At 44.9% G+C, this 27534-nt stretch overlaps 1 protein-coding gene across 1 annotated transcript in view; it reads left to right on the top strand.

Annotated features, from left to right (window-relative positions):
- Nucleotides 1-27534, top strand: part of PEPD (peptidase D) — a 156096-nt gene that overhangs the window by 78626 nt on the left and 49936 nt on the right. Inside the window, exons 10-11 of the mRNA XM_069739227.1 lie at nt 21628-21696; nt 26504-26581. Of these exons, the coding sequence (XP_069595328.1) occupies nt 21628-21696; nt 26504-26581 (147 nt within the window). The remainder of the gene's footprint in view (nt 1-21627; nt 21697-26503; nt 26582-27534) is intronic.

The following is a 27534-nucleotide window of genomic DNA, read 5'->3' on the forward strand; positions in this document are numbered from 1 at the left end:
TTATTTTCTACACTCAAGTTAAAGGACTGAAAGTTTCATAGTGCTGTAATCAGACTGAGGGCTCCTTTTCACTTGCGAGAAATACGTCCGAGTCTCGCATGTTAAAACCCAGCTCTGGCGCCGGCACTTGGGAGCGGAGCGTGTAGCGAAATTTTAAACAATAGCTAATCCTGCAGGAAATAAGCAATTGTATGGCTATGTTTTGGGTTTTGGAAAAAAAGGAAAATAAAAGAAAGTGCAAAAAAATAGGAATGATGTAAAGTAAAAGTAAGGAAGGCAAATTAAAAAAAAAAAGTTATTAAATTGACTTAAAATATGGGAAAATTTGAGATGGAGGCAGAAGGAAGAAAACAAATTCTTTTTGCCCCATAATAGTCACCCCAATCGTTTTGGGAGAATCAGTCTTTCCCAATTGGTCTCTCGTTTCGGCAGTCTTCTGTTCTCGCTTTTTTTTTTTGAACAGTTTTGTTGCGTGACCCCCGAAGGAAAGATTCTTGCCCCTTTTTTTTTTTTGGTTCATTCCCTCATACATTTTGCAGAGGAGACGCATCGTACATGTGGCAGATTGGGCATCTGGGCGCCGCTGCAAATTACTGCTGGAGATAATATGTTAGGAAGCCGAGCTGTTGTGTTGATGGCGGGTTTTTCTCGTGATAATGTTCTGCTCGGTCACTGACCCTTCTGGCTGGAAGAATATATAAGATTAAGACATTACTTGGAAAGACGTCGGCGCTGTCAGGACAACCCTGTCTATAACAGATCCGGCATCCTCATGCAGGAAACGTCTTCTGGGCTCAGGCTTCTGTTTCTGGAAAAATTGCACCGCCAAAAATCATATAATGGTGCAACGTAGATTTCCCCCCTCATGGAGTCCTATAGGCCACAGGTGCTGACTCGCATGTAGCACATCCACAGGGTAATGCAGTACCAGCTAAGTAGATCAGATTCCAAAAAGTTAACGCCTCGCTGGAAATTCCAACTTGAAAATTGATATTTCGCAGGGATATTAAAACTTTCAGCAAATTGGTGAAAAATCTGCAAATTTTGGTTTATGCAATTTTTCTCGCTTCATACCAATAATATGCATGCAATTAAGACATAATGAAAATTAGAAAATATCCTAATTATTGCTCTTATTTAATGCAGATTTAGTTGGATACAGTCAAGAACTGTCGCCTTTTTTTATAAGGAAAGAAAAAAAATTCTTGTCCGCTTTTTAATTAAAGATGGATTAGCTAATAAGACAGCGAGCCAATCAATCTGCCACGGAAGAGCTGCGATCTCATTAATAACTCGTGATAAAGGAAGGTTTGTGATACAAAACTGCACCAGACTGACTGCTGTCAGTGCGGTGGTGGGTGGGTGGGATAATTTAAAAAAAAAAAGAGAATATCATTAATTTATTTGCTGTTTACAGCTATGCAGATTTATAAAACTTTTTAATTTTGTATTTATTTTTTTCCTAATTATTAATGAGATTTTTTTTTTCGTACTAAGTGAAACGTGGCAAGATGTCTGCTCCCCCTAGTGGTAAAATTAGTGTGAATCATGAAAAAAGTCCAACCAGATCTATTTGCGAAAAAAAGCCCTTTAATTTATTGCTTTTCCATCAAAGGGGGGTTCTCAAAGATTGGAGAAAATTTGTCTTCCCCCCCCCCCCAAAAAAAAAAACGGCACCAGAGGTAATAGGCAGAATTGCAGCTCAGCCCAATTGCTGCAAAGGACCTGAACTGCAGTACCAGAAACAACCCATGGACAGATGTGGCGCTGTTTCTAAAAGAAAGACTCTGCAGTTGACCCCTTTAAATTTTATCCTTATATGCATACAGAGTTGTTTTTTGTTTGTTTGTTTTTATTACTGTTCATTTCTGTTGTAAATTCAGAAATTTCCGATTTTTGCTCCGGTGCCGATGTCAAAGCAGAGAATTATTATCCGTGTAGATGAAATATTTCCTTGTGTTGCGGCCGAGTTCAGGCACAAGAGTTCCATAAATTTAGTATGGTGGGATCTAGGCGGAGTGGAGGGGATGTATATATGCAGCTCTGCACATTTTTTTTTACTTTACCCTTTTTTATTCCTTTTTTTGGGCAATGGTGTAGGGTGACAATCTGAGAGGTGACGGACTAGCGAAGTGCCTTGGACCTGCTGTGCTCGTGTGTGCGTCTATGCGAGTCACCCAAGACCCTCTGATTTCAGTGGGGCCGAAAAATGTGTTTTGCGGTCTTCCGATAGGGCATCTTCAATTTAAAGGGGTTGTCTGGTGAAAATAAGCTATCACCTATGCACAGGATATTAATGCTTTGTGGGAGTCCGACCACTGGGACTGCACCCATCAACAAAATGGGGCACCATTATCATCCATTAGAGTGCACATGCTCGACCGTCGCTCCATTCATTCCCTTTTGGGCTGCACTTGACTTTTTCCAGCAGCCACATAGAGAATGAATTAAGGGGCAGTTAGGCGTCTGCAAATGTGATAAAAGTGCCCTATTTGGGATTAATAATCCCCGTTCTGCCGATTGGTGCAGCACCCATTGGTCAGCCATCCACCGGTCAATAAGTTGTCGTCTATCCTGCGGATAGGTGATATGTTTTCAGTGGACTTGCCCCTTTAAGATCTTTCCTTCTTCTGGAGGCTAAACCTCCGCCACACACATTTGGCAGTGACTTAGTTTCCTCTCGACATTCACGCTCACCCAAACTGAGAATGCATATGTATGTTGGTGCTTGAGAATGAGCGGTCATCAAAGCAAGCATTCGCCCACACTGTGTTGAAGGGCAATCTGTCAGCAGGTTTTTACTATTGAATCTGGAAGCAGGATAATTTTGGAGCAGAGACTCTGATTCCAGGGATGTGTCTATTACTGGGCTGCTTGCTGTAGTTTAAATACAATCAGTGTTTTACCAGCAGGAGATTATCACTGCAGGACTAGGTGTTATGTGCCTGACAGTCCAGCTAATCTGGACAATCATAGTTTCAGGGCCTCCTATACTATTTATCTTGTATTTATTAGTCTTCTAGCTCCATTATGCAAAACCTAATTGCTTAGATGTAAACAAAGGATCAGACCTATTGAAATCCAGCATGGCCGATCCCTGAACGATCAGGAGAGACGACCTCTGTAATACGGTATCCAATGGATCATGGCCTGATAATCTGAAATGCTCCGTGCATCGTGGTATGAAACCGGAGGTACGGAAGGTATACTGTGTGAGCCGTACTACCTCTGACAGTGGGTGGTAGAGCCGTAATACGTCGGTGCGTGATCCCCAAGGTCGAGCATGCACAACTTTCCTGCGTTGTGTACTTTTTTTTTTGCTTTTTCTGTGATTTACTTGCCATTTTGCAGAATTTCGCCGTTACATTTTCCTTTTTGCCTCCCGTTACAGAGCAGTGATGTGTTTTGTTACGTGTTGTCACTTTGTTTATTCTGATCTCCTGTTGTTAACACCCAGCAATAGAGCAGCGCACCGCGCGTCTCCGGTGTAAGAAGACGGAAGTGTCAGCGCTGACGGGGCATCGGTGCTGTAATTAGTTATTTAGCAGACAGGTGCTCGATACGCCTCTCCGGGCTGCCGTCACATTTCCAGATTTTTTTTTTTTACTCCTCTTTATCCCCTTTTTCCTGGCTTATGACTTCTGCATAATTCTCGGCTCAGATCCAGCGCTTTACACCATTGCTGCATATGCGCAGTTTATGAGATTTGCTGAGCTTTAGCTTTTAGGGTTTCTGTGATTTTTGCTGTCAGTCACTGACTATGACTGAAGTGAGGAGCATGAGTGACAGGTAATCAGGCTCTGTACATCCAGGATTATAATGCCTGAGCGATATCACAGATCAGACCTGCCCTAGCAGCAGAAATCCGAGGCTGCCATGGACCCACTGTAATTTATTGGGGGTCACTATTTTTTTTTTTTTCCCAAAGAACGAGAACAATAATTTGAAGTGCTTTTTTTCTGCTGCACATGTGAGCAGCATCTCCTAATGGATTGGGCATGTCGACAGCCAACATGCCCAGTCCCTCTCTCCTTTGATGTAGACTAAATGAATATCAGACCAATAACATCTTAGTTGGACCACCGGTACCATTGAAATTGGGCAGATTGGTTGCCCTGTGCCTGAGTACCGTAGGTTCACCTTACAAGTTCTCGACATACTACCTATTAAAGGGGTTGTCCAGTGCTGCTCATTTCTTCATCTGGAGGTTAGTGGCGCTGATGACTTTGCTTTGTGATGACAACACAATCGGCAGGTGTCTTGCACCTTTCCTATTCATTACCTGCCCATCGTGCTCACGTGTAATGCAGCAGAATTTCGCCGCTACATTTTCCTTTTTACAGCCTGTTACAGAGGATTGATGTGTTTTGTTATGTGTCGTCACTTTGTTTTTTGTGACCTCCTGATGCAGAAATGTTGCTTTGAAGTGATTTTTCCGTTTTATTGCACAGCGTCACATTTGCTGGTTGTCTTCACACCATATTGGCTGCTTCCTCGCTGCGCCGAGCCCCTTGTTTCCGTCTCGGTTCCTTTTTATATTAAATTGTCCCGTGAGTTTCTTCGGCGTCACATCTTCCGTAATTGTAAGATTCGGACACGGCCTATTTGCAAATGTTCTCCTGTCGCTTTCATCCCGAGCTCATTAATTTGTGTTGCTTAAATATTATGGCCCCAGGGACGTAGAATAAAATTGCAAGGAAATTGAGGCTTCATTTACCCTGGTCTGTTCTGCCGTTATTCATAAATAATACCGATCTGTTGCTCCATGTTGCACTGAACCTTGGTGAGCGGAGTAGTTGAGACATGGACATTATATATATTAAAACACTATTTCTGGCAATTTTTTCACTTTTATCCTGGATTTTTAAGCAGTTTTAGCCCCTCCAGGCTTTCAATTTGAGCTATTAAATAGAGACAAGGTGCCATGGTGTCTCCCATACACAGCACTCACAGACATGAGGGATTCCTGTTCTCTAGTCTTTATGTAGCTCATGTTCAGAAGCGGCAGCACCATGAAGGACATTATACAGCAGTACCTAGCAGTGTAGCTGTGAATCCAGCTCTGGGTGAGATTAAACGCTTACTAGGAAGCTGCTGCACTGGCTGCGTTTTACTATTGCCTTTGCCATCTGTTATGCTCCTTCTGCTCAAGCACTCCTATGCTTGAATGGGTAGGACACCAGTTCACCAGGTAAGTGATGCAAGTACGCCCTGCCGTCCAGGTGATGTAAAATTTGATTCATCAGACCAGGATGCCACCATTAATCCGTGGTCCAGTTTTTTTTAACTCCTATGTCTACTGTAGGCACTTTTCTGTCGTGCTTCACTCTTAATCAGAAATGCCAGTAACATGTTCAGTAACTTGGGGTACAGTAGCTCTACAGTGGGATGCAGCGAGATTTTGATAATCGCATACTTCAAAGTGTCCTGGGGCCCATAGACCTTTTGCCTGTTCACCTGTTCTGCCTTTCACTACTTTGGTTAGGTGCTAACCACTGCACTCCGGAAAGATCCCACTTGACCCACCAAATACTGGCAACACCCCACAAGACCTTCTGTATACTGGCAGCAACCCACAAGACTCCCCATATACTGGGAACACCCCACAAGACCTGCTTTATACCAAGAACACCTCACTAAACCAACCATGTATAGAGAACACCTCACAAGACCTGCGTATACAGGAAACACGCTGCAAGACCCACCATACACCAGGGACACCCCACGAGATCTGCCATATACTGGGAACACCCTAAAAGACCTGGAATATATAGGGAACACCCCACAAGACCATGCCGTATACTGGGAACACCCCACAAGACCCACCGTATACCGGGAACACCCCACAAGACCTGCTGTATACCGGCATCAACCCCCAAGACCCACCATATACTGGAAACACCCAACAAGACCTGCCATATATAGGGAACTACCCACAAGAACCGCTGTATACCGGGAACACCCTACAAGACCTGCCGTATATAGGGAACACCCCACAAGACCCGCCGTATACCGGGAACACCCCACAAGACCTGCTGTATACCGGCATCAACCCACAAGACCCACCATATACTGGAAACACCCAACAAGACCTGCCATATATAGGGAACGGCCCGCAAGACCTGTATAAAGGAAACACGCTGCAAGACCCATCGTATACAGGGAATACCTCACAAGACCTGCCATATACCGGGAACACCCCACAAGACCTGCCATACAGTTAGGGCCAGAAATATTTGGACAGTGACACAATTTTCGCGAGTTGGGCTCTGCATGCCACCACATTGGATTTGAAATGAAACCTCTACAACAGAATTCAAGTGCAGATTGTAACGTTTAATTTGAAGGGTTGAACAAAAATATCTGATAGAAAATGTAGGAATTGTACACATTTCTTTACAAACACTCCACATTTTAGGAGGTCAAAAGTAATTGGACAAATAAACATAACCCAAACAAAATATTTTTATTTTCAATATTTTGTTGCAAATCCTTTGGAGGCAATCACTGCCTTAAGTCTGGAACCCATGGACATCACAAAACGCTGGGTTTCCTCCTTCTTAATGCTTTGCCAGGCCTTTACAGCCGCAGCCTTCAGGTCTTGCTTGTTTGTGGGTCTTTCCGTCTTAAGTCTGGATTTGAGCAAGTGAAATGCATGCTCAATTGGGTTTAGATCTGGAGATTGACTTGGCCATTGCAGAATGTTCCACTTTTTGGCACTCATGAACTCCTGGGTAGCTTTGGCTGTATGCTTGGGGTCATTGTCCATCTGTACTATGAAGCGCTGTCCAATCAACTTTGCAGCATTTGGCTGAATCTGGGCTGAAAGTATATCCCGGTACACTTCAGAATTCATCCGGCTACTCTTGTCTGCTCTTATGTCATCAATAAACACAAGTGACCCAGTGCCATTGAAAGCCATGCATGCCCATGCCATCACGTTGCCTCCACCATGTTTTACAGAGGATGTGGTGTGCCTTGGATCATGTGCCGTTCCCTTTCTTCTCCAAACTTTTTTCTTCCCATCATTCTGGTACAGTTTGATCTTTGTCTCATCTGTCCATAGAATACTTTTCCAGAACTGAGCTGGCTTCTTGAGGTGTTTTTCTGTCTATTTTTGGTATTGATGAATGGTTTGCATCTAGATGTGAACCCTTTGTATTTACTGTCATGGAGTCTTCTCTTTACTGTTGACTTAGAGACAGATACACCTACTTCACTGAGAGTGTTCTGGACTTCAGTTGATGTTGTGAACGGGTTCTTCTTCACCAAATTAAGTATGCGGCGATCATCCACCACTGTTGTCATCCGTGGACGCCCAGGCCTTTTTGAGTTCCCAAGCTCACCAGTCAATTCCTTTTTTCTCAGAATGTACCCAACTGTTGATTTTGCTACTCCAAGCATGTCTGCTATCTCTCTGATGGATTTTTTCTTTTTTTTCAGCCTCAGGATGTTCTGCTTCACCTCAATTGAGAGTTCCTTTGACCGCATGTTGTCTGCTCACAGCAACAGCTTCCAAATGCAAAACCACACACCTGGAATCCACCCCTGACCTTTTAACTACTTCATTGATTACAGGTTAACGAGGGAGACGCCTTCAGAGTTAATTGCAGCCCTTAGAGTCCATTGTCCAATTACTTTTGGTCCCTTGAAAAAGAGGACGCTATGCATTACAGAGCTATGATTCCTAAACCCTTTCTCCGATTTGGATGTGGAAACTATCATATTGCAGCTGGGAGTGTGCACTTTCAGCCCATATTATATATATAATTGTAACATAGTAACATAGTTAGTAAGGCCGAAAAAAGACATTTGTCCATCCAGTTCAGCCTATATTCCATCATAATAAATACCCAGATCTACGTCCTTCTACAGAACCTAATAATTGTATGATACAATATTGTTCTGCTCCAGGAAGACATCCAGGCCTCTCTTGAACCCCTCGACTGAGTTCGCCATCACCACCTCCTCAGGCAAGCAATTCCAGATTCTCACTGCCCTAACAGTAAAGAATCCTCTTCTATGTTGGTGGAAAAACCTTCTCTCCTCCAGACGCAAAGAATGCCCCCTTGTGCCCGTCACCTTCCTTGGTATAAACAGATCCTCAGCGAGATATTTGTATTGTCCCCTTATATACTTATACATGGTTATTAGATCGCCCCTCAGTCGTCTTTTTTCTAGACTAAATAATCCTAATTTCGCTAATCTATCTGGGTATTGTAGTTCTCCCATCCCCTTTATTAATTTTGTTGCCCTCCTTTGTACTCTCTCTAGTTCCATTATATCCTTCCTGAGCACCGGTGCCCAAAACTGGACAGTACTCCATGTGCGGTCTAACTAGGGATTTGTACAGAGGCAGTATAATGCTCTCATCATGTGTATCCAGACCTCTTTTAATGCACCCCATGATCCTGTTTGCCTTGGCAGCTGCTGCCTGGCACTGGCTGCTCCAGGTAAGTTTATCATTAACTAGGATCCCCAAGTCCTTCTCCCTGTCAGATTTACCCAGTGGTTTCCCGTTCAGTGTGTAATGGTGATATTGATTCCCTCTTCCCATGTGTATAACCTTACATTTATCATTGTTAAACCTCATCTGCCACCTTTCAGCCCAAGTTTCCAACTTATCCAGATCCATCTGTAGCAAAATACTATCTTCTCTTGTATTAACTGCTTTACATAGTTTTGTATCATCTGCAAATATTGATATTTTACTGTGTAAACCTTCTACCAGATCATTAATGAATATGTTGAAGAGAACAGGTCCCAATACTGACCCCTGCGGTACCCCACTGGTCACAGCGACCCAGTTAGAGACTATACCATTTATAACCACCCTCTGCTTTCTATCACTAAGCCAGTTACTAACCCATTTACACACATTTTCCCCCAGACCAAGCATTCTCATTTTGTGTACCAACCTCTTGTGCGGCACGGTATCAAACGCTTTGGAAAAATCGAGATATACCACGTCCAATGACTCACCGTGGTCCAGCCTATAGCTTACCTCTTCATAAAAACTGATTAGATTGGTTTGACAGGAGCGATTTCTCATAAACCCATGCTGATATGGAGTTAAACAGTTATTCTCATTGAGATAATCCAGAATAACATCCCTCAGAAACCCTTCAAATATTTTACCAACAATAGAGGTTAGACTTACTGGCCTATAATTTCCAGGTTCACTTTTAGAGCCCTTTTTGAATATTGGCACCACATTTGCTATGCGCCAGTCCTGCGGAACAGACCCTGTCGCTATAGAGTCACTAAAAATAAGAAATAATGGTTTATCTATTACATTACTTAGTTCTCTTAGTACTCGTGGGTGTATGCCATCCGGACCCGGAGATTTATCTATTTTAATCTTATTTAGCCGGTTTCGCACCTCTTCTTGGGTTAGATTGGTGACCCTTAATATAGGGTTTTCATTGTTTCTTGGGATTTCACCTAGCATTTCATTTTCCACCGTGAATACCGTGGAGAAGAAGGTGTTTAATATGTTAGCTTTTTCCTCGTCATCTACAACCATTCTTTCCTCACTATTTTTTAAGGGGCCTACATTTTCAGTTTTTATTCTTTTACTATTGATATAGTTGAAGAACAGTTTGGGATTAGTTTTACTCTCCTTAGCAATGTGCTTCTCTGTTTCCTTTTTGGCAGCTTTAATTAGTTTTTTAGATAAAGTATTTTTCTCCCTATAGTTTTTTAGAGCTTCAATGGTGCCATCCTGCTTTAGTAGTGCAAATGCTTTCTTTTTACTGTTAATTGCCTGTCTTACTTCTTTGTTTAGCCACATTGGGTTTTTCCTATTTCTAGTCCTTTTATTCCCACAAGGTATAAACCGCTTACACTGCCTATTTAGGATGTTCTTAAACATTTCCCATTTATTATCTGTATTCTCATTTCTGAGGATATTGTCCCAGTCTACCAGATTAAGGGCATCTCTAAGCTGTTCAAACTTTGCCTTCCTAAAGTTCAATGTTTTTGTGACTCCCTGACAAGTCCCCCTAGTGAAAGACAGGTGAAACTGCACAATATTGTGGTCGCTATTTCCTAAATGCCCAACCACCTGCAGATTTGTTATTCTGTCAGGTCTATTAGATAGTATTAGGTCTAAAAGTGCTGCTCCTCTGGTTGGATTCTGCACCAATTGTGAAAGATAATTTTTCTTGGTTATTAGCAGAAACCTGTTGCCTTTATGGGTTTCACAGGTTTCTGTTTCCCAGTTAATATCCGGGTAGTTAAAGTCCCCCATAACCAGGACCTCATTATGGGTTGCAGCTTCATCTATCTGCTTTAGAAGTAGACTTTCCATGCTTTCTGTTATATTTGGGGGTTTGTAACAGACCCCAATGAGAATTTTGTTACCATTTTTCCCTCCATGAATTTCAACCCATATGGACTCGACATCCTCATTCCCTTCGCTAATATCCTCCCTTAAAGTGGACTTTAGACAAGACTTTACATAGAGACAAACCCCTCCTCCTCTCCGATTTTTACGATCCTTTCTAAACAGACTGTAACCCTGTAAGTTAACTGCCCAGTCATAGCTTTCATCTAACCATGTCTCGGTTATTCCCACTATGTCAAAGTTACCTGTAGATATTTCTGCTTCTAGTTCTTCCATCTTGTTTGTCAGGCTTCTGGCGTTTGCGAGCATGCAGTTTAGAGGATTTTGTTTTGTTCCAATCTCCTCACTGTGGATTGTTTTAGAAATGTTCTTACCTCCCTTCTGAGTATGTTTTCCTGGGTCGTCTTTGTTCGAGTCTAATGTTTTTCTTCCCGTCCCCTCTTCTTCTAGTTTAACGCCCTCCTGATGAGTGTAGCGAGTCTTCTGGCGAATGTGTGTTTCCCAGGTTTGTTGAGGTGTAGTCCGTCTCTGGCGAGGAGTCCATCATACCAGTAATTCACACCGTGGTCCAGGAATCCAAATCCTTGTTGTCTGCACCATCGTCTTAGCCAGTTGTTTGCATCAAGGATCCTGTTCCATCTCCTGGTGCCATGCCCGTCTACTGGAAGGATAGAAGAAAAAACTACCTGTGCATCCAGTTCCTTTACTTTCTTCCCCAACTCTTCAAAGTCCTTGCAGATTGTCGGTAGGTCCTTCCTTGCCGTGTCATTGGTGCCAACATGTATCAGAAGAAATGGGTGGACGTCCTTGGAGCTGAAGAGCTTTGGTATCCTATCGGTCACATCCTTGATCATCGCACCTGGAAGGCAGCATACTTCTCTTGCAGTTATGTCCGGTCTGCAGATGGCTGCTTCGGTGCCTCTCAGTAGTGAGTCTCCCACCACCACCACTCTTCGTTGCTTCTTGGCTGTACTTTTTGCTGTCACTTGTTGCTGTGTGCCCTTTTCTTTTTTGCTTGCTGGTATTGCTTCATTCTTAGGTGTGCCATCTTCATCCTCTACAAAGATTTGATATCGGTTCTTCAGTTGTGTGGTTGGTGATTTCTCCATGGTCTTCTTGCTTCTTTTGGTCACATGCTTCCACTCATCTGCTTTTGGAGGTTCTCTGACACTTTTTGCACCTTCTGTGACCAGTAGAGATGCTTCTGTTCTGTCTAGAAAGTCTTCATTCTCTTTGATGAGTTTCAAAGTTGCAATTCTTTCTTCCAGACCCCGCACCTTTTCTTCTAAAAGGGCCACTAGTCTACACTTCTGACAGGTGAAATTGGATTCTTCTTCTGGTCGATCTGTGAACATGTAGCACATGCTGCAGCTCACCATGTAGGTTGTCACATCTGCCATGTTGCTCCTAGATCCTGCTGACTTGCTGTGTGTTTTCCTTCTTGTGTAATCTACTCAGCCAAGCTCTCTTGCAATAATGTCCTACAGGCAAAAAAAAAAAGCCTCCTGAAGCTTGAATCCCTGGTTTGGTGATGCTTTCGAAGCAGCTGGTCCCGGCTGTACCCAACGATCTTCTAGCTTAGGGAGACTTCGCTTCTCCCAGAAGGCACCTGGAATATGCAAATTAGCCTCCTGAAGCTTGAATCCCTGGTTTGGTGATGCTTTCGAAGCAGCTGGTCCCGGCTGTACCCAACGATCTTCTAGCTTAGGGAGACTTCGCTTCTCCCAGAAGGCACCTGGAATATGCAAATTAGCCTCCTGAAGCTTGAATCCCTGGTTTGGTGATGCTTTCGAAGCAGCTGGTCCCGGCTGTACCCAACGATCTTCTAGCTTAGGGAGACTTCGCTTCTCCCAGAAGGCACCTGGAATATGCAAATTAGCCTCCTGAAGCTTGAATCCCTGGTTTGGTGATGCTTTCGAAGCAGCTGGTCCCGGCTGTACCCAACGATCTTCTAGCTTAGGGAGACTTCGCTTCTCCCAGAAGGCACCTGGAATATGCAAATTAGCCTCCTGAAGCTTGAATCCCTGGTTTGGTGATGCTTTCGAAGCAGCTGGTCCCGGCTGTACCCAACGATCTTCTAGCTTAGGGAGACTTCGCTTCTCCCAGAAGGCACCTGGAATATGCAAATTAGCCTCCTGAAGCTTGAATCCCTGGTTTGTATTTCTGAACATGTTTTTGTAAACAGCTAAAATAACAAAACTTTTGTCACTGTCCAAATATTTCTGGCCCTAACTGTATATAGGGAACTACCCACAAGACCCGCTGTATACCGGGAACACCCTACAAGACCTGCTGTATACCGAGAACACCTCACTAAACCAGCCATGTTTAGAGAACACCCCACAAGACCTGCGTATACCGGGAACACTTCACAAGACCTGCTGTATACCGGCATCAACCCACAAGACCCGCCATATATAGGTAACGGCCCCTAAGACCCGCTGTATACAGGAAACACGCTGCAAGACCCACCATACGCCAGGGATACCCCACGAGATCTACCATATACTGGGAAATCCCTACAACACCTGGATTATATAGGGGACACCCCACAAGACCATGCCGTATCTTGTAAAACACCCCACAAGGCCCCCATATACCGGGAACACCCCACAAGACCTGCTGTATACCGCATCAACCCACAAGACCTGCCATATACTGGAAACACCCTACAAGACCTGCCGTATATAGGGAACACCCCACAAGACCCGCTGTATACCGGGAGTGCCCTACAAGACCCGCTGTATACCGGGAGCGCCCCACAAGACCTGCCATATACTGGGAACACCCTACAAGACCTGCCGTATACTGAGAACACCCCACAAGACCCGCCATATACTGGGAACACCCTACAAGACCTGCCGTATACTGAGAACACCCCACAAGACCTGCCATATACCGGGAACACCCTACAAGACCTGCCGTATACTGAGAACATCTCACAAGACCTGCTGTATACTGGGAACACCCTACAAGACCTGCTGTATACTGAGAACACCCCACAAGACCTGCTGTATACTGGGAACACCCTACAAGACCTGCCTTCTTGGAGACACTCTGACCCAGTCGTCTGGACATAACAATGTGGCCCTTTTTCCTGCTTCCTACACGTCAGCTGTTTATTTTCTGCCTGTTCGTTGTCAGGACACAATTTTTATCACATTCTCCTGTTGCCGATACAATGGACGTGTGTGTGTGACAATCACACGAGAGACGTTTTACTGCACATTTCCGAGTTCGTTTTTTTTTTCCTTGTTTAGTTTTCCTCTTTACGTTGTTGCAGTGTTTCTTGTAGACAGATAAAGCCGCACATGACTCCATAGATATTCACTGACAGTAACGCACCTCTGATTTATATGAGCCAAGGGAGCGTTTCTCAAGATGGATTACTTCTTCTCTGGGAAGTGTTTGGCCACACTATTGTGAGTGGACAGGTATATAGCATGGCAGCGGTGGAGAGGATGGCTTCTATTATTATTCTCTTTACCGTCATCCTCACCTGCAGGAATGACAATTTTATTTTCAGTTTTAACCCTGGCTCTACTGTATAGTCAAAGGGAACTGCTGAGATGTGATGGAGACCGCAAGGAGGATCACGGAGATCCACAGCAGCTATATCCTGGGAATCAGAGGGCCTCACATTATATACATAGAGAGTGCAGCTCTGGGGTATAATACAGGATGTAACTCAGGATCAGTAATGTAATGTATGTACACAGTGACTGCACCAGCAGAATAGTGATTGCAGCTCTGGGGTATAATACAGGAGGTAACTCAGGATCAGTAATGTATGTACACAGTGACTGCACCAGCAGAATAGTGAGTGCAGCTCTGGGGTATAATACAGGATGTAACTCAGGATCAGTAATGTAATGTATGTACACAGTGACTGCACCAGCAGAATAGTGAGTGCAGCTCTGGGGTATAATACAGGAGGTAACTCAGGATCAGTAATGTATGTACACAGTGACTGCACCAGCAGAATAGTGAGTGCAGCTCTGGGGTATAATACATGATGTAACTCAGGATCAGTAATGTAATGTATGTACACAGTGACTGCACCAGCAGAATAGTGAGTGCAGCTCTGGGGTATAATACAGGATGTAACTCAGGATCAGTAATGTATGTACACAGTGACTGCACCTGCAGAATAATGAGTGCAGCTCTGGAGTATAATACAGGATGTAACTCAGGATCAGTAATGTAATGTATGTACACAGTGACTGCACCTGCAGAATAATGAGTGCAGCTCTGGAGTATAATACAGGATGTAACTCAGGATCAGTAATGTAATGTATGTACACAGTGACTGCACCAGCAGAATAGTGAGTGCAGCTCTGGAGTATAATACAGGATGTAACTCTGGAGCAGTAATGTAATGTATGTACACAGTGACTGCACCAGCAGAATAGTGAGTGCAGCTCTGGAGTATAATACAGGATGTAACTCAGGATCAGTAATGTAATGTATGTACACAGTGACTGCACCAGCAGAATAGTGAGTGCAGCTCTGGAGTATAATACAGGATGTAACTCAGGATCAGTAATGTAATGTATGTACACAGTGACTGCACCAGCAGAATAGTGAGTGCAGCTCTGGAGTATAATACAGGATGTAACTCAGGATCAGTAATGTAATGTATGTACACAGTGACTGCACCTGCAGAATAGTGAGTGCAGCTCTGGGGTATAATACAGGATGTAGCTCAGGATCAGTAATGTAAGAACAGAATTACTTATGTTTTTAGGCTCCTGAACGTTGTCCATACTTACTGTACTGTCAGTGCTGATGATAGATTAGCTGTTGGTAATGAGCTCGGACAGTTTCCTATGATGTTACGTCTTGGAAATCCTCAGTCACCAGTTTGTGCTCCGTCCAGAGCAAGCAGCGGAGGTCTGTACCCGTCTGGCTCCAGCACCAGCTGCTGCAGTTGTCCCAATCATCACAAGCTGATATTATTTTATCTCCATTTTCTTCCTTAAGTCTATTGTATTTAAATTTCTGCTGGGTTGATGGGCCCTTCTCTACTTTTCCTGAGGGCTGGATATCAGCCGGCATGCCTCCAGGGCTGTCAGTCAGATCTTATATTGGGGATAGTCTACAAAGCCTCTTGTCCCGCACCTCCTCGGTGCTATGGCAAGATTTTAATCACCTCCATAAATTAATGATGCTCTCCTTAAATCCAAGTGCTGCTGAAGGTAAGTGATGATAGTCCTGGGACCCGCTGACGTGGAATATAGATTGCACTAATGAGGCCTAATGCGAGGATCGCGCTGGTTTCAATACACGGGATATGCAGAAGAGGTGACAGGTTTATATCTTCAGGGTTTTCTTAAGCAATAATCTTGTTATCATCTACGTCTGCTCCTCATCTCTCTGTGTCTCGTACTGTGTCAGACATGAATCTGGAAGAATAGAGACCTCCTTGTAATCAGTTACAGGAGCTATCTGGTGGATGGACGTGTAATGTATGTTACCACTGGATAAAATATCCAGAAAACACCTACAGGGAATCAAGAAATTATCTATTGTTTACTTTAGGTTTTTGTGTTACATGTATTTTTTTATATATATTTTTGACAATTTTTTTTTGTTCATATCATGATCTTTATTAAAAACAAAATTAATAATTTGAAATTTTTGCATTGTCCAATGGGACTTTTTTTTAGACTCATTGTTCTTTTTAAAGGGAACCTGTCACCCCGAAAATCGCGAGTGAGGTAAGCCCACCGGCATCAGTGGCTTATCTACAGCATTCTGTAAGGCTGTAGATAAGCCCCCGATGTTACCTGAAAGAGGAGAAAAAGACGTTAGATTATACTCACCCAGGGGCGGTCCCGCTGCTGGTCAGGTCAGATGGGTGTCTCTGGTCCGCTGCGGCGCCTCCCATCTTCATTCCATGACGTCCTCTTCTGATCTTCAGCCACGGCTCTGGTGCAGGCGTACTTTGTCTGCCCTGTTGAGGGCAGAGCAAAGTACTGCAGTGCGCAGGCGCCGGGCCTCTCTGACCTTTCCGGCGCCTGCGCACTGCAGTACTTTGCTCTGCCCTCAACAGGGCAGACAAAGTACGCCGGAGCCGGAGCCGTGGCTGAAGATCAGAAGAGGACATCATGGAATGAAGATGGGAGGCGCCGCAGCGGACCTGAGACACTCATCTGACCTGACCAACAGCGGGACCGCCCCTGGGTAAGTATAATCTAATGTCTTTTTCTCCTCTTTCAGGTAACATCGGGGGCTTATCTACAGCATTACAGAATGCTGTAGATAAGCCCCTGATGCCGGTGGGCTTACCTCACCCGCGATTTTCGGGGTGACAGGTTCCCTTTAAGAAGTTTTCGACAGTCTCATTATCACAAGCAGGATAAAAAAGACTGATAACACAGGATCCACTATTTAGGTGATGTCACAGCTCACCTCCTCCTCCTGTACAATGACTGATAACACCTCTATATACAGTAGATAACACAGGATCCACCATTCACAATAGGTGATGTCACAGCTCCCCTCTTCCCCCTACTGTACAATTACTGATAACACCTCTATATAGAGTAGATAACACAGGATCCACCATTCACAATAGGTGATATCACAGCTCACCTCCTCCTCCTGTACAATGACTGATAACACCTCTATATACAGTAGATAACACAGGATCCACCATTCACAATAGGTGATGTCACAGCTCACCTCCTCCTCCTGTACAATGACTGATAACACCTCTGTATACAGGAGGTAACACAGTGGCCACCATTCACAATAAGTGATGTCACAGCTCACCTCCTCCTCCTGTATGAAGACAAAAAGATGATTGCCAGGATCGTCCACAGACTGAGAGCCTGGCTGCCGCTGTATTTGTGGCTCATGATACAATTCGGATCATTTCCACCCGACTCCAGTAATCTACATCCTATAGCGACCTGCCCAATGATGCAACGTAATAGCCGCACATGTGATCCCGGCCTCATATTCGCCGTATTAGTAAATGATAACCTTCATCTTCCTCCACATTGTGTCCTCACCTAATCACTTCGGCAGATTGCTTCTTCGTCTCCAATTCCGCGTGGTTAGAATTCTGCTGATCCAGGTGCCGAGCTGTGAATGTGCTCGTCCCCGCTGCGTTCACTGGTGTTGGCACAGCATATAATAATAATTTAACACGTCCGTGAAGATAATTGACCTTCAGATGTTTTATTAGTAAATTATAACAGATCAAGGACTAAAACTCTGCGACGGAAACGATGTGCTGCTTTTCATACGACCACACGGAATAATGCATGCTATTAACACGTTATTACATGTTTGTAATAAAGCCGATGAACACGAGTCCTAGACACGACCGCAGCGAGGAACGGTTCCAAACTCTCCGAAGAAAATAAAAACATTGTAGAGATTCTGAGCCTCCGCTGTCTCCTGTCACCAGTTTATAGACTCGGAGTTCAGAAGGCAGTGATCTCATGTCTGCTGCTGAGCGCCATCCTGGTGCAGGACAGCGGGGCGAGGAGGCGGTGCACATCCTGCTTTCTCCCGCCCATCGCAGACAGTCATTTCTTTAAACTGAATTTCATCTTTTATGCATATTTTTAATATATATCTTTATTGCAATCCAAGCTCTAATTTTTTGATACAAACCTCCAAATCCTTTGCAGAAAGTTGAAGTTTTTGTCCAGGGTTTTTAATTCATCATTATTATTACGCAAAAAATAAATCGTGTTGTGCTGGATCAGGCGGATTAAAATATCTTTAATTATTTATTGGTTCATTGTTGCTTAGTAGAGATTTTTTTTTAACTATCAAACAAAATCTTTAAATGTAAAAATAAAAATTTGGCTACCTGTAACCCCCACTAGGGGGAGCTCACTGCAGACAGGTTTATACCATGAAGCTCCTATGCTCCCTCTAGTTGTGCAGGAATTGTATAGTTTAAAGGAAACGTGTCGTAAAAATGGCCTATTGTTTTATGTTACAGTTATTTCATATTTAATGTTTTTTTATTTTTCAAATAAAGATTTGTAGTAAAAAAAATTGCAATATTACAATTTCCACACGGTCCACTGGGGCTATTTTAGACTCCTACTTCATGTCGCTAGTGGAAATCCAAATTTAGCATCAATAGGCTGACCCAGACCTTATGTTTTGTATTGAAGCAGCTTGAGCGTTTTCAAAGGTCATAGTTCAGGAGGAGGAGATGAGCTGTGACATCACCTATTGTGAATGGTGGATCCTGTGTCATCAGCTGTATATAGAAGTGTTATCAGTCATTGTACAGGAGGAGTAGGTGAGCTGTGACATCACCTATTGTGAATGGTGGATCCTGTGTTATCTACAGTATATAGAGGTGTTATAAGTCATTATACAGGAGGAGGGGAGCTGTGACATCACCTATTGTGAATGGAGGGTCCTCTGTTATATACTGTATATAGAGGTATATAGAGTTATCAGTCATTGTGCAGGAGGAGGAGGTGAGCTATGACATCACCTATTGTGAATGGTGGGTCCTGTGTTATCTACTGTATATAGAGGTATATAGAGGTGTTATCAGTCATTGTACAGGAAGAGGTGAGCTGTGACATCACCTATTGTGAATGGTGGACCCTGTGTTATCGACTGTATATAGAGGTGTTATCAGTCATTGTACAGGAGGAGGAGGTGAGCTGTGACATCACCTATTGTGGATGGTGGATCCTGTGTTATCGACTGTATATAAAGGTGTTATCAGTCATTGTACAGGAGGAGGAGGTGAGCTGTGACATCACCTATTGTGAATGGTGGATCCTGTGTTATCTACTATATATAGAGGTGTTATTAGTCATTGTGCAGGAGGAGGAGGTGAGCTGTGACATCACCTATTGTGAATGGTGGGTCCTGTGTTATATACTGTATATAGAGGTATATAGAGGTGTTATCAGTCATTGTGCAGGAGGAGGAGGTGAGCTGTGACATTACCTATTGTGAATGGTGGTTCCTGTGTTATATACTGTAAATAGAGGTGTTATCAGTCATTGTACAGGAGGAGGTGAGCTGTGACATCACCTATTGTGAATGGTGGACCCTGTGTTATCTACTATATATAGAGGTGTTATTAGTCATTGTACAGGAGGAGAAGGTGAGCTGTGATATCACCTATTGTGAATGGTGGATCCTGTGTTATCTACTGTATGTAGAGGTGTTATCAGTCATTGTACAGGAGGAGGAGGTGAGCTGTGATATCACCTATTGTGAATGGTGGATCCTGCTTTATCTCCTGTATATAGAGGTGTTATCAGTCATTGTACAGGAGGAGGTGAGCTGTGACATCACTTGTTGTGAATGGTGGACCCTGTGTTATCGACTGTATATAGAGGTGTTATCAGTCATTATACAGGAGGAGGAGGTGAGCTGTGAGATAACCTATTGTGAATGGTGGATCCTGTGTTACCTACTGTATATAGAGGTGTTATCAGTCATTATACAGGAGGAGGAGGTGAGGTGTGATATCACCTATTGTGAATGGTGGATCCTGTGTTATCTACTGTATATAGAGGTGTTATCAGTCATTGTACAGGAGGAGGAGGTGAGCTGTGGCATTACCTATTGTGAATGGTGGACCCTGTGTTATCGACTGTATATAGAGGTGTTATCAGTCATTGTACAGGAGGAGGAGGAGAGCTGTGACATCACCTATTGTGAATGGTGGATCCTGTGTTATCTACTGTATATAGAGGTGTTATCAGTCATTGTACAGGAGGAGGAGGTGAGCTGTGACATCACCTATTGTGAATGGTGGATCCTGTGTTATCTACTGTATATAGTGGTGATATCAGTCATTGTACAGAAGGAGGAGGTGAGCTGTGACATCACCTATTGTGAATGGTGGATCCTGTGTTATCTACTGTATATAAAGGTATTATCAGTCATTGTACAGGATGATGAGGAGGAGGTGAGCTGTGGGTGGATCCTGTGTTATGTACTGTTTATAGGAAGACATTTATCAATACAGAATTTTGGTTTTATTTTGATTACTATACACAGTAGTTTTCACTCTTTCTGTAAGATTCTGTCTTCCACCTTCTCTCCTTTTTCTGGGGGATAGATATGGGCAGACTTGTTTCATGGACCCTTCTCCTTCCTGGGCTCTTGATTTTCCATAGTCTTCCTTTTCAGCGGCTGTATTTACTCCCCAGTCCCCTGTTATGTAACTGAGGGGTTTCTAAGCACCAGTCCCCATTGTGCCCCCATTACAACTCCAGCACTGCGCTCTCTCACAAACCCTTTTGTATTTCCCAGCTGTAGAATAGGTGGAGTGCGGCTCAGTCTGACATTCTGTACTTACTGCTGTTACTTGGAGCAGCAAACACTGTGAAATTCTCCATTTTAATCCTGCGGGTTGGTGCTCAGATAAGACAATACCACCTTCTCCTCTGGGACCGTCTCCATGAAATCTGCCCCGCTTTGATTGGCAGCCAAAACATGGGCTTGCCACGGCTATTTATTTTAGCAAAATTACCAGTGAAGAATGAATGTGCGCAGCTCAGAGCCGGGGTCCGCAGAGCGATCTGTAATCTCACACTAATTACTCTCCATGCATATTTACTATCGCTCGCAGGGAAACTTATGACACAATGGATCTGAGTAAAGCCTGTCATCTGTGAAGACTAAACAGCGCCTCCGTCAGGAAGAGACTGACAGCGGCTGTGCTACAGACCGGATCCTAGCACTCCATGTAATACAAGTTTTAGGAGTAAAGAACGACGTCCCAAAGTCATGTTCCCTATCACAGCATGTGGGGGGCATAGACATAGCTGGAGGTAGGGTCCTCCTTTTCATCCCTTGCTGTTGGCCAACAAGTCTATCACATTCTTCATGGATTACGTGACCATTTACCAGTCATACTGGCAGCTTTACTCAGTAATAACTGCTGGCCACCCCCAGTTTAGGCTGCCGGACCCCCATCCATTATCTGTCTAGGGGGAGCAAATGATTTGCTATTGAAAGGTTTATATGAGAGAATATGGCTGCTTTCCTCATGTCCATGGGGTATGATCAATACTGCCCCGCTATAGAGACTCTTAAGCAAAAAATGTCTGATAGATGCGAGTCCCATTGATTGCCAAGTCTGGCCATCATCTGCCCACCAGTGATCGGTGAGGTGGCGGCACATGCACCGCCTGTCTCTGCTCATCGGAAGCTCGCATAAGAAGGAATCAAGAAAGCCGCCATGTTTTCTTCCGAACCATTAATGCCTGTGTACTATCATGCATATATTATATTCGCCGGTCATCCTAGGTTTCTTTCTCTTGCAGCGTGTTCCTAAACTATTGCTACGCACGTGGAGGGATGAGGCACACGTCATACACCTGTATATGTGGCAGGTATGTACCCATGTCATGTAAGGGGGTGCACGGTCGGGTGAAGGGTGGGTTACTGGGCTGTTTACCATTTATACCACAATATGTAGACGCTGATTTGTATCCTGTCACACACCAGATTGCACAAATGTGCACAATAACTTTTTATTTTTGCTTTGGACCCATTATAAAATGAATAGTTTTATTTTTCTATGATAAAAAAAACGACCTCTAAAGACTGGTTTGGTTACAAATGTGAAAAAAAAAAAAAATTCTTCTGGCCATGTAGCAGGTACGGGACTGACATTTTCCGGCGGTATTAGCCGGACGTGCCGGTCGGTTATGTCTGTTCAGTATCTGGCAGTGCCTGGACAATGCTCAATAAATCAGCCGTGCTGCTGGTTGGGGAGAGATTAATTTGTGAACATCGAGTCTCGGGGCAGTGAACACTATGTGAGCGCACGTAGGACCCTCACCCACAGGAGCGCACGTAGGACCCTCACCCTCTGGAGCGCACGGAGGACCCTCACCCACAGGAGCTCACAGAGGACCCTCACCTACAGGAGCTCACAGAGGACCCTCACCTACAGGAGCTCACAGAGGACCCTCACCCACAGGAGCGCACAGAGGACCCTCACCCACAGGAGCACACGGCAGACCCTCACCCACAGGAGCGCACAGACGACCCTCATCCACAAGAGCGTACGGAGGACCCTCACCTACAGGAGCTCACAGAGGACCCTCACCTACAGGAGCTCACAGAGGACCCTCACCCACAGGAGCTCACAGAGGACCCTCACCCACAGGAGCGCACAGCGGACCCTCACCCACAGGAGCACACGGCAGACCCTCACCCACAGGAGCGCACAGACGACCCTCATCCACAAGAGCGTACGGAGGACCCTCACCTACAGGAGCTCACAGAGGACCCTCACCCACAGGAGCGCACGGCGGACCCTCACCTACAGGAGCTCACAGAGGACCTTCACCCACAGGAGCGCACAGAGGACCCCCACCCACAGGAGCGCATGGACCCTCACCGACAGGAGCGCATGGAGGACCCCCACCCACAGGAGCTCACGGAGAACCCCCACCCACAGGAGCGCACGGAGGACCCTCACCCACAGAAGCGCATGGAGGACCCCCACCCATAGGAGCGCACAGCGGACCCTCACCCACAGGAGCGCACAGCGGATCCCCACCCACAGGAGCGCACGGACCCTCACCCACAGGAGCACACGGAGGACCCCCACCCACAGGAGCGCACAGACACTCACCCACAGGAGCGCATGGAGGACCCCCACCCACAGGAGCGCACGGACCCTCACCCACAGGAGCGCACAGACCCTCACCCACAGGAGCGCAGAGGACCCCACCCACAGGAGCGCACAGCGGACCCTCACCCACAGGAGCGCACAGCGGATCCCCACCCACAGGAGCGCACGGACCCTCACCCACAGGAGCACACGGAGGACCCCCACCCACAGGAGCGCACGGACACTCACCCACAGGAGCGCATGGAGGACCCCCACCCACAGGAGCGCACGGACCCTCACCCACAGGAGCACACGGAGGACCCCCACCCACAGGAGCGCACAGACCCTCACCCACAGGAGCGCACAGAGGACCCCCACCCACAGGAGCGCTCGGCAGATACGCACATGGCTGCAGGCAGGAGCTGTGTACATTGACTGCGAGATTGACGTGGCTGACATTTCCAGAGGATAAACAAATTAGACTTTATTCTAAGAGGTGAAAGTACAAAGACAATCTGATTTATTGCAGACATCACTCATTTTTACCTATGATTAAAAATAAGCTTTTCTCAGCGCTGCAGCAGTGAATCTGGAATTATTAGGGGGTTTCACTGTGTTGAGAGGGGAGACCTCAATAACCATGTGTTTGTCTTCTTTGCAGTATTTTTCTTGTACTTTTTTTCCCTTCAACTCTTAAAGGGACTCTGTCACCTGAATTTGGAGGGAACAATTTTCAGCCATGGAGGCGGGGTTTTCGGGTGTTTGATTCACCCTTTCCTTACCCGCTGGCTGCATGCTGGCTGCAATATTGGATTGAAGTTCATTCTCTGTCCTCCATAGTACACGCCTGGGCAAGGCAAGATTACCTTGTGCAGGCATGTACTACGGAGGACAGAGAATGAACTTCAATCCAATATTGCAGCCAGCATGCAGCCAGCGGGTAAGGAAAGGGTGAATCAAACACCCAAAAACCCCACCTCCATGGCTGAAGATTGTTCCCTCCAAATTCAGGTGACAGTGTCCCTTTAAAGAGATTGGTCACCAGCTTTACAATACAGATTGGATACATTATTAAATCGGTGAGGGGTGTACTCAGTCACTGTAAAAATCCGTGTCGCAACATCCTTGTAACACTTTATGATACTTTAAAGGTTTTTTTCCCCTTTTAGCTTTTTATCATCCATAGGCTAGCACAGGGTTAAAATAATAAAGCGAGATGGTACTGTCCATTGCCCACCCCTGCGGCGGACCCCCACTACGGCTCTGAGCTCTGCTTACAGGCTGCAGTAGTTATTTAACACGGGTACTGTGCATGTCACCGCTGCAGCCTGTCAGCATAGACCAGAGCCCTGATGGAAAACCACAGTTGAAGCAGGGAAAGGCAAGTACCATCTGAGTTTATGGTTTTAACCCTCTGCGAGCCTTAGGATGATAACGAGTTAAAACCGGAAAACCTCTTTAACTCATTGTCAACCAACCTAGTCTGATTAGTAGCTAGTCAGTGTCCCTCTTCTCTGCTGCTGCTTTAATCTCTGCCTGCCTAGCTTTATTGACATCTCCTCAGTGTCCCTGTTCCCTGCAGCTTAATCTCTGCCTGCCTAGCCTGATTGATAGCTCCTCAGTATCCCTCCTTCCTGCTGCTGCCTAATATTTGTCTGCCTACCCTGACTGACAGCTGGGCAGTGTCCCTTTTATCAGCTACTGCTTAATCTCTGCCTGCCTAGCCTGATTTACTGCTCCTCAGTGTCCCTCTTCTCTGCTGCTGCTTAAAATCTGTCTGCCTAGCTTTATTGACAATTCCTAGGTATCCCTCCTCCCTGCTGCCTGACTAGCCTGATGGACAGCTCCTCAGTGTCCCTCTTTTTTAATCTGTCACTTACTTTTTCGTATATAAGCTACGGCCACCGGCATCAGGGGCTTATCTACTGAATATAAGCCCGCAATGTAACTTGAAAGATAAGAAAAAGAGGTTAGATTATACTCACCCAGGGGCGGTCCGTTGCGGTCCGGTCCGATGGGCGTCGCGGTCCGGGTGCAGCGCCTCCCATCTTCATACGATGGCGTCCTCTTCTTGTCTTTCTGCCGCCGCTCCTGTGCAGGCGTACTTTATCGGACCTGTTGAGGGCAGAGCAATGTACTGCAGTGCGCAGGCGCCGGGAAAGGTCTGAGAAGCCCGGCGCTTGCGCACTGCAGTACTTTACACTGCCCTCAACAGGGCAGATAAAGTATGCCTGCGCAGGAGCCGCGACAGGAATCAAGGAAGATGACGTCATCGTATGAAGATGGGAGGTGCCGGACCCGGACCGCGATGCCCATCGGACTGGACCGCAACGGACCGCCCCTGGGTGAGTATAATATAACATGTTTTTCTTATCTTTTAGGTTACATTGGGGGCTTATCTACAGCATTACAGAATGCTATAGAGAAGCCCCTGATGCCGGTGGCCGCAGCTCGTATACGAAAAAGTAGGTGACAGATTCCCTTTATTATCTGTCTGCCTATCCTGATTAACAGCTGGTCAGTGTCCCTTTTATCTATCCTGATTGACAGCTCCTCAGTGTCCCTCCTTTTTGCGTCTGCAGAGGTGTTGTACTGCTCAGTACAAGCTGCATGATCTGTTCAGCATTGGAATTTGTTTTTGTTCTGAGAAATCACTGCTACATGGGACAAGTGCCGAGCTAAGCACTGTTACATTGTATATACAGTATTTATACTCTAAGGAGAATATATTAAGCTGCTGAGCTGCGGCGGCGGTGTCCTCGTCCTCCCATTATTAGAATATAGTAATTGTGTCTCTGACCCCTCACCCGAGCGGCTGCCTCCTGTGCGCTGCTCTGTGGCGCGTATACACATTGTAATACCCCGCTATAATTACAGGTGTAAATATATATACAGGGACGGGGAGCGATGCCCTGCGGTGCTGGCCGGTAATGCTCTGCATCTATCCGAGGCCCCCAGCCCTCCGCTGTAAAGTGCTGACAGCTCCTTTATCTTGTCTCTTTAAAGGTTATAGACATGGACTTGTAACCGCTGTAACAGACTTGATCTATTGTTCATTTCTTTTTATTTTTTTTGCACTCCATAGATTAAAAACAAAGAGAAGGGATTAATTCCTGGCGAGTGGAGAGCAGTAAAGCCATATTCATACCCGTCTAATGTCTATAGGTGGCTATGCCACTCGCAGGGACGGGTTATCTTTGCACATGTAAACACCTGGAGCACGCCTGGATACCCTAAAACACACTTATCTCCAGCAGCCAGGGAGTTAATACTAATGCTCACTGCTTCCTAGCACTTGAAGGGTTAACGCTGCAAAATTATAGGTTGGGTAAATTGTGTGGCTTTTTTTGCAAGTGTTAAATATTGTGTAAACTGTGACTATTCTATTGATCCTTTTTTATATATACTTTAGAATATGATACTTTGTGCATTGACTTGTTGACCTTTGTGGATCCTTCCATAGTTTGTAAGGAAACAGTGCCCCCAGTGGTCAGAGATTGAAGAACAGTATACTTTTATTTGGCCGATCCTTGTAGTTCCTGCTTTTATCTCTTCCTTGTGTTTTCTCCTTACAGCGGTGATAACTCCTCTGTCCTTCATTATGGACATGCTGGAGCCCCTAATGATAAGACCCTCGAGGATGGTGACATGTGGTGAGTAGTGATTATGTTAGTATTTGTATATTATTACTACTATGTCCGTTGTTTTATAGCTTTTTGTCATAGAGAAAAATTAAAATCCATAAGATTTCTATAGAGGGGGGACATATCACCCTCACATTGAGCATATGGAATTAAATATAGCTGAGGAATAGAGGAAGAACTAACATGTCAACCTCCATTGAAGTAGGACTGCACAATAAACATATGGGATTAATTATTTATTAATTAATTCATAAATTTAAATTAATGATTTATTAATTATATCTGGGGAAGAGAAAAATTATAACTTGGGAAGTGGGAGAAAGCAGACACTTAAACCTCCGTTGAAGTAGGGACCTCCTGCAGTGACAGGGTGATTGCAGCAGGATCTGTTCTGAGAGCCAGACACTTATGAGATCCATTTACGCAGAGGCGGGGAAGTACATGTCCCGGACCTGGGCTTCCTCTGATCAAAGCACTGTTCTGAGATACAACCAATATGAGCTCACCAAGGGAAGGTATGTGGGCGTAGCATTGATCTAATAAAAATCATAGTTTGGGTCTCTGTGATTGGTCATTCTTTTCTCTGTGAGATTGGTCCATTTTCCCAATCGGAGTGCTTCCCTCTATAAAAATAAGAGCCATTCCTACAACACCAGGTTTCGTCATTCTCTTTTGTTACTCCTTTTTACACTATGTAATTGTATATACCGTATTGTTTTGTTCCCATTTTGTATCATTTCATTTTGTGTATTTATTATAAACACTGATTACCTTTCTAGATTAATTACATAAAATGTAATATTTCTGTTCCTTTTACTCTGTATACCGCACCCCTGAAGCCATACACTACATATAACGGGTGTCCAATCGGCCTGTATAAATGATTGGTGATGGCAGGCAGTGGTTCTTTTGTTATTGTGGAGCTGGCAGTGACCGTACTGGTGTATGTATATATATATATA

This window comes from Ranitomeya imitator, chromosome 9 (assembly GCF_032444005.1).
Source record: "Ranitomeya imitator isolate aRanImi1 chromosome 9, aRanImi1.pri, whole genome shotgun sequence".
Lineage (NCBI taxonomy): Eukaryota > Metazoa > Chordata > Amphibia > Anura > Dendrobatidae > Ranitomeya > Ranitomeya imitator.